The sequence below is a fragment of the Vidua macroura genome, chromosome 3, assembly GCF_024509145.1.
Source record: "Vidua macroura isolate BioBank_ID:100142 chromosome 3, ASM2450914v1, whole genome shotgun sequence".
In the NCBI taxonomy this organism is placed as follows: Eukaryota; Metazoa; Chordata; class Aves; order Passeriformes; family Viduidae; genus Vidua; species Vidua macroura.
In genome coordinates this window covers 26,098,685-26,113,688 of record NC_071573.1, presented here as the reverse complement: position 1 = coordinate 26,113,688, position 15,004 = coordinate 26,098,685, and the positions used below count along the sequence as shown (strand labels likewise).

At 41.3% G+C, this 15,004-nt stretch overlaps 1 protein-coding gene across 1 annotated transcript; it reads left to right on the top strand.

The window, feature by feature from the left end:
- Positions 1-4,938: 4,938 nt before the first annotated feature.
- Positions 4,939-14,462, top strand: ATF3 (activating transcription factor 3). Its single transcript, XM_053974618.1, has 4 exons — positions 4,939-5,048; positions 9,320-9,563; positions 10,472-10,579; positions 11,519-14,462. Exons 2-4 carry the CDS (start codon positions 9,324-9,326, stop codon positions 11,714-11,716), a joined length of 546 nt encoding a protein of 181 aa, XP_053830593.1. The 5' UTR covers positions 4,939-5,048; positions 9,320-9,323; the 3' UTR covers positions 11,717-14,462.
- Positions 14,463-15,004: the final 542 nt, after the last annotated feature.

Sequence of the window (15,004 nt, the reverse complement as noted above, 5' to 3'; positions counted from 1 at the left end):
GATCTGTTTTTCTTGTTGTTTATTGCCTGGACGTATCCAAAGAGAACAAATTTTAATTGCAGGTTATTGTGCTTGGTCAGCTTCTAGGCTGGTGCACAAAGTCCATCTAATAAAAAAAAAGCCTTGAAAATCTTCAGCAAAAGGGAACTAAAGATATACTTGGCTGGGCCAGTGTCAGGGCTGTCTCTTAGCTAGAGAGAAGGGATGTTTGTATAACTTGCACCTCTACCCCACACTTCTGAAACACTGCCTATAACAATGACTGACAACTTTCTGGAACTTTGATTTAGTAAAGTTGCACTAAAATTCATGGTAATGTTGTGCCCCAGAATCTGGTCCTGAAATGTACATGTTGCACCCAGCAGTAATTTTTTTATCAGTGCCTTCATCTCATTAATGGAGAAGCAAAAATGAAAATGACAGAAAGCAAAAGAGAAATTAAAAATTACTTATTTAAATTTAGGAAGCTTCCAAGCAGAACCAGAAGGATCAATGGGAGAAAAATTTCTAGGAAAAAGGGAACAGAAAAAAGGGGAATGATGAAATCCAGGGATACAGCGAGGGAAAAGAGAGAAGTGAGAAGAGTAGAAACAGGGAAGTGGCAAAAGAAAAGGAGAAGCTGCTGTTTTAAAGAAATGGGAAATGTAACTTAGGGAAACAAAGCAAAAGAGAGCAGGGAATAGGATTTTTAAAGGAGAGAATAAATTAAGAGTAAATGGATTTAGAGGGATTGTGATGGAGAAGGCAGTAAGGAAAGAAAGATAAGCTGTGGAGAGAAAAACAAAGAGCAAAATAATTTTATCCTCAGTGTTAAAGAATAAAAGCTGTTAAAACAGAGCACCTATTTCCCTCCACAATACATATATTTATCTGCTCATCTGCTTGAGAAGTATTAAATGTAAGAGAGTGGCAGGGTTTGCCATACAGTCTCACTGAGAGTCAGTTCTCTAACCCTGTGGTTTTTAACTCCCATTTTTGGACCTTTTCAATCCATAGAGATCCAACTCTTCCAGAGTGAATTTTGTCCTTGCTACTGTAGGCTTGGAGGTTTTTTATTCACTTTTTGGAGAAACCCATGGAAGTAGCCCACAGGTGCTCAAAGAGTCCCCAGACAGCTGCTGAAAAACTCTGGGCTGGGTGGAGTTGGCTGATGCTACTTCTGCTCCCATAGTTCCAGCAGTAACAACCCACATGCTGGAAAAACTAGTCCCGAGTTTCACCCCCGGTGTTAGTCCAGTGAGATGGGAAAATTATCTCAAAATTACTGCATGTTTTGGTGAACAGGGGAGTCCTGCCACATAGATTCAGACCTGAATGTACCACATAGCAAAAATTATGATGAAGGTTAGTTCCCATCACAGAAGAAGAGAGTAATATTTCAGGCAGAGTCAGAAAACCTGATTCTGTGCAGATTTTACCACATGATAACTCTGAATTATGGAAACCTATTTCTCTTATATGTGCTGTGCATGGAAAGATTTGTCTTGTCGTGGTTACAGTAATTTCAAAACTTTAAACAATTCAAACCACAAAACACACAGAAAGGCAGGTTTTACTCATGTTATCACTACACATTTGATTTATTTAAATCTCATTATATTTTCATCAGACCGAATAGTTTTAATGGAACTGTGTGACCAGAAACTAACACATGATCTGGATGGGACATGGAGATTTTATTTGTGTTGCTCTGACTGATGTCCTGCAGTAGCATAAATGTTAGGGCAAGAGAAAGTTTCTGCTGTGAGACTGGGGGTCTGTTCCTCTGTATGTCTGTAGCTCTTTTTAATAATGAGACAGACATATTTTAATCCAATATCCACAGTGTGTGAAGTAGTGCCAAGTGATGTGGAGGCAGGACTTAGTCAGAAAGAGGTAAAGGAAAGAATTCTTTTCTCCACACTGGAGACTACTGGAGGGCTGCAAGGACCACGCTGTGGGGTGGTATTCAGCCTGATTTCTCTGCAGAGGAAAAAGAACTCAGTACACATCAGTCTGAGTGATGAGCTGCTGTACCTGGCTTAGGGGAAACAGCCGTTAAGAACACGGATGTTACCTCTATCAAAAAAATGCTGTTTCAGGGGATCTGTCCCCTGCAGTTTGTGATGAAAGAGAGACATGGATTGGAAAAGGACCGATAAATGTTCAGGGGGAGACAAATGAAAGATATTTTATGAGATGGAAAATTAAACTGGCAAGAACATCAGAGCATCTGGTGGCTCTACTGGGTGTTACTTTAACTTCCTGATAGTCTTAATTTTTTTTTTTTTTTAACTGGGGTGTGATCCAACTGAGATTAACTTAACTTTGATTTCAAAAGGGATCTGGATAAAACCTATACAACGCAGTGGAGCTGGATTTATTTTTCACTGTGGTTTCATTTTCCTTTTTCACTGAAGAGTTTCAAGCCAGGACTTGTTTCAGTGGCCTAATCTCAAATGCGCACAGGAACAGTTTCTCTGTTTGCTTTGCAGGGAGGAGCTGGCTCACTTCAGGACAAGTTCAAGAATGAACACAACTGGTTTGCTGTCAGATTTTAGTGCTGGCTGCAGCTCATGGGAAGTAATGGGACCAGCATTGTGTAGCAAACAAGTAGATGCCAGTGGCCATCCACAACTGGATAACAATACTTGGATTTCCAAGGTACTTCTACCCACATGGAAGGAGAGAGCTGTTTTTTTTTCCATTATTCTGCAATACTGCTCTGTTTAGCTGAAAATACTCTAAATACATTCCCACTTCTGATACAGCTACCTAAAAAAATAAGGACAGACAGTTGCTAAATTTCTGTCCTAATTGCAGCAAGCACCTGTTCTTGGCCACTAAAACCAATGTTGCTAACACATTTCCACTGTGCTTAAAATTTTCCAACCAACTATCTTTTGGGAAGAAATTTTCCACATTTGGCTTCTGCTTGAGAAGAATTTTTTTTTTTTTTCTTCTAGGCTTGAGAAAAACAGTGCCAGCTGTCCTCGAGCACAGCATGAATTATAAAATCGTGCCTCTGAAGTGAAAAGAACTTATTAGGCTGTAACAAGATGAAATAAAAAGCTTCCTCTAGACCCTTCTGAAGAGCAAAGTTTTTGCCTGGCATTATACTTGACATTGATTTAGCTAGGTTAATAAAAATGCAGCAATAACTATGTTTTGATAGAGCTAAGAATGATTTCTCTATAGGTGAGTGAAAAAGAAAAAAAGCTTGCAGCTCACAGAAGCTGTAAAGGGAGAGCTGCCAGGTAGGTCAGAGGAGTTCGCTGCTGCCCTCACAAAATGCACTTCTTTGTTTGCAGAGAGCAGGGTGCGACTGCACCTTCCACAGGAGGGAAGCCCACGTCACTACCCCAGACTCCTTCCTTTCCCACCAGATCAGGATTTTTCTTTCAAGAGCAGACAACTAAATGCGAAATAGGAGTGTTAATTTTGCAAAGTTACTGGCACTTGGACATTAAAAAAAAACCTAAGTTTACTACTCCAGACTGTGTGGCCAATATTATATCTGTATCTATCTATCTATATATATACACACATATATATATATCCAGACCACCACATGCACACAGAAGGGAGATACAGAGGGATTTTCAAACTACTATTCTCTATTCTAGCGTAAACTACTATTCTACTACTAATCTGTATTCTTGACAAAATGCTCCAAGTAATTAAAATATCCCAGAATATACCACTCAAGACTTATTACCTATTATCAAAACTGACATATTGAACATTATAAAATTAATCAACCATTTGGAGCAATTGATTGGGATATACATTTTCTATATTAGGGTATACATTTCATGTTGGTTTAGTTACAATATACTCAAGCATGAAATGTCCTGGTCTTTCCAAGTCAAGTGCAGAGGCTTGAAGACTGGCTTAAGAAGAAGTGTATTATATATGAATTATTATTGTACTGGATAATCCCATGCATCCCATGCATTTTTGTAAGTTTTTTGTGTCTCCTCCAGCTAAATGTTTTCTTTGATGTTTTGGTTTTGGTTTTGTTTTGGGTTTGTTTTGTTTTTTTTTTAACATCATATTTTCTAGCACTTTGAAGGCTGTTAAAAGATAATTTCTGTCTGTTAACAAACCAGAGGGAAAAAAAAGAACTAAACAAAAACCCCTTTACCACAACCACAACTGTATTTCCCTCTCTGCTGTAGGAATTCCCTGGTTTTTCATGAGATCATAAGGAAATCGCATGCTGCTGTGTTTTAAGAAAAGTTTTAAAAAATACCCTAACAAAACAAACAAAAACCCCAAACAGTGTTATTTTTAGCTTTCTATAATTTCATTAAATGGGTCTTTCCTCCTCAGAGTAAAAACGAAGCTTTCTCTTTTATGTGAAAGGAACTTTTAGCTGTCATCTAAAGTAGCGAGGGGAGGAGGGGGGAGAATGGTAGAAACGGGGAGTGGGGGGGCATGAACAATTTTTTTTCCTCTAGAGAAAGATCACGTTTTTCAGTCCTTTCGAAAAATACACAATTGCCACTTTTTTTCTTCTCCTTTCTTTTTTTTTTTTTTTTTTTTTTTTTTTTTTTTTTTTTTTTTTTTTTGTCGCTAGAGGGACTTTGATTTATTGTCAGAAGCAAAATGGCCCGGAGAAAGAAACTCTCGGAGTCTTAATATAAATAAATAAATAACGGGGAGAATGGTGAAGACGGAAGGAGAAGGTGTGTCTGTCGGGGTGCCGAGGGATGCTGCTCGGCCCGGCTCGGCGCGGTGGTGTCGGTCCGTTCTGTTCCGTGCCGTGCCGTGCCGTGCCGGCGGGGAAGCCTTGCATCACCGCCACGGCCCGTTTCCCTCCTCCCTCTCTTTCGGAGAGGCTATTAATAGCATGACATCAGCCAGGGACTCGCCGCCAGAGTAAATACCAGCGCTGCCCGCTCGGCTATAAAAGGGGGGTGATGCAACCCGGGCGAGCGGCAGAGGAGCGGGGAGCCGAGGGAGCTGCTCTCCCGCGGGAGGTGGCGGAGCAGCGCGGACCGCAGCGCGGCGGGGTTGCGGAGCCCCTTCCCTCCTGTCCGGAGAGCGGCGGCGGCGGCAGGAAGGTAGGTGGAAGCAGGAGAGGAGCGGCCGGGACTGCCCGTGCCGGCGGGACGAGGGGCTGAGCTCCGGGGAGGCTGTCCCGCCGCGGAGGGATGGATGCCCGCCGGGGACCCGCGCCGCGCCGCGCCGCCGGCAAAAGTTTCGCCGCCCCGGGCGAAGTCGGGCGCGGCGATGCCGCCGCCGGCCGTGAGCTCCGGGAGAGCCCCCGGCCCCGCCGAGCTCCGCCGGAGCCCCTCGGCCGCCCGGCGGCGTCGACCCCGTGCCAGCGCTCACATCTGGGGTAACCCCCTGCCCGGGCTGCCGCCAGATGTGAGCGCCGGGGGAGCCCGCCCAGCCCCGGCTGTCCCCGGGCCGGCAGCGCCGCTCGGCACCGCGCGGTGGCGGCCGCGGCGGGGGCACGGTCCCGGCAGCTCGGGAGCCGCGGGATGCCCGAGCGGAGCGGCCGCGCCCGGCGCTGCGGGCAGCCGCTGGCGGCACCGCGGGCACAGGGACGGCGGAGCTGTGGCGGGACAGCCCAGGCGATGACAAACCCGCACTGCCGCGCCTAGATTTATCGCTGATGTTCCCATTAACCGACCGGGAAATTCTCGTGACAGCCGGGGATATCAACTCTCCTTGCTGTCCCGGTGTCTTGACGTGAAGTAGATCAGTTGCTAAACTGTTGCCTAAGCAAATCAGGCGTGACACAACGGACAGCTTCTTTCAGAGAACGAGTTTCCCGTTGGAAATCGATTTTCCTCCTGGTAACAACATTTGAGAAGCTGGAAGGCAGCAGAAAATGTCTCGGGAGTGATGTGGGATGTCAGAAAGCTTAAGGTCAACTAGCGTGCACAGAGGTTGTGAACTGTAATTGCTCTTAATGCTGTTTAAGATTAACCTCAATGGTTATCAAGGTTTATTGCATCAGCACCAGAGGAAAAGGAATTTGTATGAAGAAATAAAACCAAGAAGCACAGTCAGCCATCTGCTGTTAAGCAAGAAAAAACTGAAAGTAGTCACTTTCAATATTAAAATGAAGCAAGCATATCCTTAAATAATAGAAGTGCACAGCTATGAAGCCTGTTTGGATTTTAAAATCTTGCCAGATGAGATGTAAAAACTCATTGTAGATGAAAAGAATCATCTTTAAAACAACAAACAAAAAGCAGGGGGAGAACGAATGAATAGAGTTGTTTGAACCTACCTGAATTGGGAGGGTGCCATGAATAGCAAAGCTGTTGAGAATTCCAAAAGTAACGCTAAAGCAATGAAGCATTAATTCAGCCCGGGAACAAGTTGTGCCGGTAGCACTGCAGGGCTGAGAAGTGATCAGCACCTCCAGTGGCAGTAACTGCAGAACATATGCGTGGTCTAACACAGTAAACAGAGATTGTATCAGAAAGGCCACGATGGAATCACGCTCTAAGGCTTGATACTCTTATTCCTACTGTTTCCCCAGCCTTCACAAACCCAGAGGAAATGAGATAGTGCTCTGCATGGCTTTTGGACAGAGGGACAATTTGTACAAAAACTGGGACAAGGAAGGGCAACTTGTTGCATTTTTTTTTAAATAGTAAAATAGAATTTTCCTATTTGTAAAACATTTCTGAAAACAGATTTGTTCCTCAGAAACTGCAAAGCATCTGCCTAGCTGGAGCAATCAGAGGTGCATTTCAGGATGATTGGGAGGGCAGTGAGCTCTCTGGGCAGGAGAGCAGCAAATTCCTATGGTCAAGGACACTTTCTCCTGCTCTGGGCACCTGACCGCTCCTTTTTTTCACACTAGTGACAGGTGGGTGAGAGGACCTGAAGCCATTATAGTAGGGTTTTGGTGGTGTTTGTGGTACACTTAGCACTAACTACTAGAAATCCACAATTAACACAATTTCTCAGGCACATTCTTGGTTTCCTTTGGTGCTGCTGCTGACCTTAATTAAAAGTTCACCTAAACCAAAAGATAATTGAATAAACCAGCAGAGCTTGAAAATTATTAGCTCAACTAATTATTTTGGAGGTTGGAAAAACAGTTTTACTGTTACTTTAAGACTCCTGGTTGGATTGAATTATACAGAATTAACTTTGTTGAATGAAGCCATCACCAGCATTCAAGGACACTGAGTCAGTGAAAATAACTGAAATTTCTGCTGGCAGTGAGGGGTTCAATGTCATCTGGAATTAGCCTGTTTAAATTAGTTGAATGGTTGAATGTTGGTAAATGGTAAATAATACTGGGAGGACTTCAACTGGAAATTAATAGGGCCATTTCTGACTTGCTGGAAAAGAGTAACTGCTGGCTTTCTGAGATTATAGGATTAAACTGTATCAGTACTTTAAATGTGACTCATGAGCAGGGGCTTTCTGAAGAGAATTACATAAATTTCCCAAGGTCTTTCTGAATAACAAATTGTTCCAAATAATTTCCCCATCTTGAATAACTACGGTTGAAATCCTGGCCCCATTGAGGTCAACAGAAGAAGTCCTTTTGATTTCACTGGGGTCAGGATTTCACCCTGAGACTCTGGGAAATGTTCAGCTCTTCTGTGGTGACTGGGTGAGGAAGAAGTGAGGAAGACTGCAATTGGACCTGATATTTTCCAGCAACAGGCAATTCATTCACTCTGCTCTGATTTTTGTGTTTGACTCAGTGATGAACCAGGTTCTATTCTCATTTGCACCAGTGTGGATTTACAGTGTATTTTTAGATATCTCTGAGCAAATTCTATCTTCTTCTCAAGGCACCCCAACATTTCTTGCTGGGTTCCAGAAGTAACATACAGGGACCTGTGCAGTTCTACATTGACCATGTGGAAATTTAGCTTACCCACACTGCTATCCCAAGGCAGCTGTTTGCTTACCTGCGCTAAGTTAATTACAATTGACTTTCCTGTAATTATTGTGGTTCTAATCCAGAGTAGGTAACACATACTGTAATTATCCATGCAGCTATTAAAAAAAAAAAAACAACCAAAACAACAACAACAACAAAAATCTACACACCAAAGATAGCTGAAAAACCAACATAGTAAAATCCAGTTTAACACAAGTCACTTTATGAACCTGGGAAGTATTACAATCTGTTTTCCTGTGGATTTGCACATTTGTCCCTTGGACCACACACAAAAGGTGCTCAGTTTTCTTCCAGACCTCTTATCTCACCTCTGCTGGGTGAGAGATGGGCTGTGACTTGTGGGGATGTGTGCATCAGCAAACCCACTGTGTTTGGATGACTGACCGCTGAGTTTTGCCTCTTTCTCCCTCAGTGGGGCCACCAGTTTTCACAAAGCACATAGGGCCTCTCTCGTTTCAAAACTGGCTAAAAATAAGTAATGAGAATGACTAAAAAGAGAAAAGTAGAGAGCACTGTTGGATAGGTTTGTTTTCTTCAGAAATCTACTAGAAATGAGGTTTCTCCATGGGTTTACATTTGCTTAATTCCACTAAAGACTCTTCAATCACATTGTTTTATGTCAGCAGAAGATCAAGCCATAAATATTTAAGAATTTCAAGCCTCTCGTAGAGTGCACATAAGGACAGTTTCAAATTTTACAAGACCAAAGGAATGAAAAAAATGGCTTCACATTTTTCATGAGTCAATCCCTCCAACTCAGCCTGTGCTGTGGAGCCACAGAGCATGTAGAGACTTCTGTCTGTGTGCCAGCTCTTATCATTAACTATTTTTCAGGAGTTTATAGCCAAATCTACAGCTGTGTGTAAAATTGAGTGTGGTAACTTTGTGACAGATCCTGTTGTGGTTAGCAAGTTTCACTTTCTAGTAGAACTCATTGAGCTGAGAGTAGCTGAGAACAAGGTATGCTCTGTCCATTTGAAGCTGGAATTTGTGGTGCTATAGCTCTGAAGATGAAGATACTCCCCTTCTATGCTTTAAATAATGATATTAACTTATTGGCTTTCTGATTTTTGTTCTTATTTTCTTTCTCTCGCTATTCACTCGATTCACATTTGCCACACACTACAGTTTAAATCTTAACAGTATACATACTTGAACACAATTTTTAAAATATTAAGTTTCAGAAAGACCTAGAAATTGTGTCATGTGCTGATACTATTCTTATTTTTAAATACTAACCTTGACTTAACATAAAGTTGAAGGTTTTTTGAGTGTCCAAATTCTTAACAGCTTGTCTCTGTTGAGAGATTGGGGTAGACTAGGAATGGGGACTGAAGTAATGTAACTGCAGTATTATTCACAATATGAAATATACCTCTAAGAGATATTATTTGCCTTTCTAAAGCTGTTGAAAGACTATCAATATTATTTCTTTTTATCTTTCAGCAAAATGATGGTCCAACACTCAGGCCAGGTATCTGCATTAGAAGTCAGCGCCTCCGCAATTGTTCCCACTTTGTCCCCTGCAGGGTCACTGGGGTTTGATGATTTCACAAATTTAACCCCCCTGGTGAAGGAGGAACTGAGGTTTGCCATTCAGAACAAGCGTCAGTTCCACAGGATGTCTTCCACTTTGGACACGGTGACTGTTTCTGAAAGGCCAGTTGAAACATCAGTGCTGAAAACAGAGGTAGGGCTCTTTAAACTGAGTTTTGGTGTGAATGATTACTTCTCTAACAAAGTTTTGCCACAAGACCAGTAATTGTATTAACTATAGAAAACCCTCTGTACCATACTTGTTTCCTCTTAAGCCAGCTGCTTGGCTCTCTGTTGAGTGCTTTGGGCAAACCCTCTGGTATTTCTCATAATTGGATATTTGATTTTCAATTATGGACTACAGACAATATTTTACAGTGATTAGAGCAAGTGCTAATCTGGTTTCCCTGCCCAGTGGTGGCTGAACTTGGAATAAGTCACTGCTAAAGTTCTATTTCCCTGAGGACAGTCCAGCAGAACCCGTGGGGGTTAAGATATGGATCTGCTATGTCCACACTATGTTTTTGCTTAAAGATGACACTATCCATGAAAAGCATTGCTCTTTGAAAGTGGAGAAATAGCTTTGGTTAAGGAAAGAGTTACACCTTGGTCTGAGCTTCTGCAGGAAACAAAAGGAAGTGTGACAGTATTCCCTTTTTGGTGCTGCCTTTAATTCACTCCTCGCTGCCTCACTCATGACACATCCTCCATTCTGCTCCCTGTGCCCCTCCTCCTTTTCCTCCCTGGGAAATGGATGAGAGACGGATGTGTAGGAGCCTGGGGAGACATTCAGTAAGTTTTTTGAGTACCACTGATTTTAAATGAGCCATCAGATAGATTACATACAGCCCTGCTCCAGTCAGGTTTTTATTGACAATTCTAATGAAGTTCCTACTCTTCTACTGTATGGCAAACAAGGTCAGAATCACATTTTTATGTAACTCAGGATGTGAGCACTGACAGCACTCTCCATGTTGATTTTAAAAATCCAGAAGTTATCAAAATACAGTTCTTCTGTTTACAACATCTTATGGATTTTGTGTATCTGTTTTTGTGGGACAGTTTTCTCCTGAAGAGGATGAAAGAAAAAAGAGAAGAAGGGAAAGGAATAAAATTGCTGCAGCAAAGTGCCGAAACAAAAAGAAGGAAAAAACAGAATGTTTGCAAAAAGTAAGTGACTGGCTAGATTGTTCTTAATCTGTCATCCTGCCAGGATCCAAACAGATCGTATAGGGTACTGTCATAGTAGGAAATCAGAAAGATGACCCCCAAAATTCTGTAAACCCTTAAAAATATTAGTTATGAAAAATAAATGTGCCATATATTAAATCCAAACCTGGTTGAAACTGGCATAAAGTGAAAGCATGGTAGGAGTGAAAAGAGATTACTGCTTTGGTGACCAATCTTGTCTGTGGGGATAATGTTAATTTGAATGTGTACACTGAACACAAAAAGAAGTAAAATCACGTTTCATAAAATATTCACTGTGGAGAGCCTGCAGGCACCTACAAGTAATTTCTGACTTCTTTATGAACAGAGTGGTGTGGTAGCTTGATCTATCCTAGAAGCCCAGTCACATTTTCACCTCCAGTGCTGTGATAGAAAACTTTATTTCAGTAGCACCAGGCCTGTATCTAGGTATACAGACCTGTACATTCCTATATGTAGGGGCAGAGAAAAAAGCTATGTTTGTACTTTGCTAGCTTAACATGGGTTTATAGGTATGGGACCTGATGTTCCAGGGAGTTAAGAAGCTGCGTAGATAATTTTGGGGCAATTTTTGACCCAAAAAGCTCAGAATAATTTTGCAGAAGATAGCAATAATGCTTTGGGTATCTGTCACCATAAGTAAATACAAGTTTCAATTTTGCTCTTCAGCTTCCATTACGTTCTCTAGAGGCCAAAGGAGGTAACTCTCAATCTGGTTTTCAGGCCATTACTGGTTAGGGAATGTACAGTTTCATCATTACAGCACACTGAGTACATGTGATTCCTTTCCCTGCCAGCCATACGCTTTCCCACCCACAAAAGACAACAACTATAAGAAAAAAACCAGTGACTTACTATTTGAACTTCTCACTGTAAAATTGTGTCTGTCCTTTGTGCTAGGAATCGGAGAAGCTGGAAACAATCAACGCGGAGTTGAAAGCCCAGATCGAGGAGCTGAAGAATGAGAAGCAGCATTTGATATACATGCTAAATCTGCACAGGCCCACGTGTATAGTCCGCGCACAAAACGGAAGGACACCTGAAGATGAAAGAAATCTTTTTATTCAACAGATCAAAGAAGGCACATTACAAGGTTAAGTGATACAGCAAACGTGGAAATATTTAAAATATTTTTGACAGCTACCAGAGTCCATGGGGGAGTCTGACATAATGTGTAGGATTCTATTAGTCAAGAGCCTTTAGGAAGGGCAGATTGCTTTCATAAGTGGAAAGAATCATTTTGGCTTGCCAGCGATTCTTGCCCTTGGAAGATCTGGTCTCAATCAAATTGAAGAGCCTTCTGCCTCCAATGTAGGGTTTGCACCTGTCATACTTGCTGTTCCTAGGAGCTACAGACAACAGCTTCGGAAGTTTTAGCTCTCTGCTAGTGTACAGTAACTGCACTCACGAGGTTTGTGCTAGAACACTAGGACTCCCAGCGATGCACGTGATACAGACAGCTGTGCTGGATGGACACTACTCTTCCTTGTTGCTGGTAGGGAAAGAAGACTGAGCATTTTTGAATTTCCAGGAGGATGGTTTCTGGCAGAATGTACTGATGTGTAATGTTGCATTCTAACCTAACACACACACACACACAAAAAAAACCCCTGTAGTTCCAACCAAGCTTTGTCATTTTTTTCACAACACTCATGGGTTTTTTCTGTGACTCATCTCAGTAGTGACTGAATTTGAAGGGTCTAGTAAGTGTGACAAAGAAATGTTTCTTGCAAAACATCTATGTAGCCCAGCTTGTATTTTATGAGCTATCGCCCCAGATACTAGCCCTTGGGGACTAAACTTTTTCCTTGAATTGCTGAAGAGCAGCTTGTACCATCATTTACTGACTTGGTGACTTGAACCCACTGAAATGGAAAGAGGAAACTAACTGTGCAGGAGTATTGAGAGGTTTTGCTCAAGTAAAGAATTGCAGGAGTGAATCCCAGACTCCTGAACCTTGAAACAAATAAATATTTTTTTAAATTCATCTAAGATCTAATCTTTCAAGCCTTAATTCATGCTATTACTCCTCAGTCACAGAAGAGGTTCCATGGATTTCAGTGGGTCTGCTCATACAGATAGCTCTTACAGGCATAAGAGCTTGGCAAAGATTTTTCCATCCTGGTCAGGATTACTTCCTTTTGCGAGGTGACTCAGAGGGAAAAATTACGATAGTAGCTACTTTTGTTTTACATTTGAGTGGCAACTACAGTCGATCAAAAGTGTTACTTAGAATCTAAAGGAGGCAAGAGTTTTGATGTAGTGAATAATTGTTTAATTTTTTATTAAATACTAACCTTGGATGTTTTTGAACTGGTAGAAGAGCTGCTGGACAAAACAGTTGGAGCTATGAGTGTTGAAATTCTGATGTTTCTGTGAAATTCTCAGATTGTTTATTTCTATAAAATATACCCTTACAATTTTTTTTTGTAAAAGAAAATATTATTCTTATTTATCACTAATACCATAATGAGCAGAGCTAATAAATACTGCGAGCAAGATAAAACTGAAAACACAAGTGTTGCGCTGTCTTTTTACTTTTATCTCTTGCTGTTTGATATTATATATTCCTAAGCTTCACCAGTTGTATTTGAGACACCACTATTAAAAACACTTATCCTTCATCTTTTTTGAAGATGAGGCACTGAGTGTCTTGAATGATTGGGTGCAGATATTGTACCTTCTAAGATTCTGTATCTCCATCAGTGGTGTCTGACTGTTCAATGTCACGATTTAAACAAAGCAGAATACAAGTGGAGCTTACAGTGCATAATATTTTACACCAGTTCTGCAGTGTTGAAATTGTGTGTTTGCTCTAAAGGATAAACTTGAAGATACCTCAGCCATGAGCTTCTTACCCTGCAAGTCTCGCATGAGTCCATCACGTATTGTACCTGGTCCTCATATGATTGTTACATTCTGCAACAGAACTACTTAATACCATTTCCTAAGATCTGGATATATTGTAATGTCCTATTTCACATGTTAAAGGTATGTACTTCATGTATCTGAAAAGTGAATGTATTACAAAGATGACATTCTAGGTCCAATTCTGTCTTAAGAATCTGTGATCTTTCTGTATATTGGAAGGAGGTTCTATTGACTTCAGTGAGAGTTTTTTTCATGTCCTGTAAGCAGAGTTTGGAGCCTCTGTGGCAACTTCTCTGGTTTAAAGGGCAAGTTGTACATGTAATTGGGCCAGCTGTTTACCAGACAACAGATCTACATGGAGCGTGTACAATAAACTTGTCAAACAATGTTCATCATTTAACTTCTGTAATGTGGAAATACAAAACCAAGGCGTCGCCCCGGTATCATACACCTTGGCTTTGCTTTTTGCCTCTCAAATAACAGCAGACAGGGCTGTTTTTGTCATAATTGGTTATAAAGTGTTACCACAGAGACTGTAATGACAGAACTCATGTGTCTCCTTTAGGGAATTTGTATGGTTGCTTTTAACCATATCACCGGTGACGCAGGCGTCATGTTTTTGTTGCTTGATCTTATTTACTCAGCATGCCAAATGTCAATATGGTACCACTACTATTGTCAGAAGATAATCTATTTTTATTTCTTTACATGTGCAGTCATAGCTGCTCTGTATTGCTTTTGTATGCGTGTGTGTGTGTGCGTGCTCCTGCACGCTGCTCTGGAAACGATGGTACTCAGGGTCACTTGACTGTGCCCAGGAAAAGAGTGTTTAAACAGCTACACAGTATGTTGCATGAGTTTTCTCAAAGTATACTTTATTCAGGACAACCCTTAAAATGCATTAAAAAGCAGTTTGTTTTCTATTTTGAAGTTTGTTTTGATACTTTAATAAAAAAGACTTAATATATATTTATTCACGTGTCATTTAATTCATTCTACATGTCAAGGTCCAAGAGCAACTTCATTCTCCTGAAACAATACTGAGATATTAAAACACAAACACTCTACAGGTTTGCAACAATGACCATCTTATAAAGTGAGACTGGTACTATTCACTGCTTGTCAAGGTATAAACAAAATTCTGTTATTGCAAGGTTGATTGTGAATTCCAGGCTAACTTCTTATTTGTGGCCTAGAGCTGGAAAGTAGAACTCCTGAACCTTTCCTAACCTTGCAACCAACCAGCTGATAGTTATTTCAACTTTTTGATTCCCTAATGAGTTTAATGCTTTTGCTACTCTGAAGCCTTAATATTTCTAGATTGCTTTCTATAGTTACATGGAAGATACTAAGTATGGCATGATTAGGGCTTTGGTTTATTCTCTGTGTCTGTGTATTGGTGTGTCTGGGGAGAAACATGAGGAAAGATGAACAAAATGTTCCCTCCTGCTTTTCCAAAACTGAGTATCTACACACCCAGACAGAAGTCCCTGTGTTTTGACAGCCGGTGATGTG

What these genes read in the sequence shown, in the direction of transcription:
- ATF3 (XM_053974618.1), top strand. Translation starts at nt 9,324, where the DNA reads ATGATGGTCCAACACTCAGGCCAGGTATCTGCATTAGAAGTCAGCGCC. An exon ending in CATCAGTGCTGAAAACAGAG is followed by an intron (nt 9,564 to 10,471) that starts GTAGGGCTCTTT and finishes TTTGTGGGACAG; the next exon opens with TTTTCTCCTGAAGAGGATGA. An exon ending in AAACAGAATGTTTGCAAAAA is followed by an intron (nt 10,580 to 11,518) that starts GTAAGTGACTGG and finishes CCTTTGTGCTAG; the next exon opens with GAATCGGAGAAGCTGGAAAC.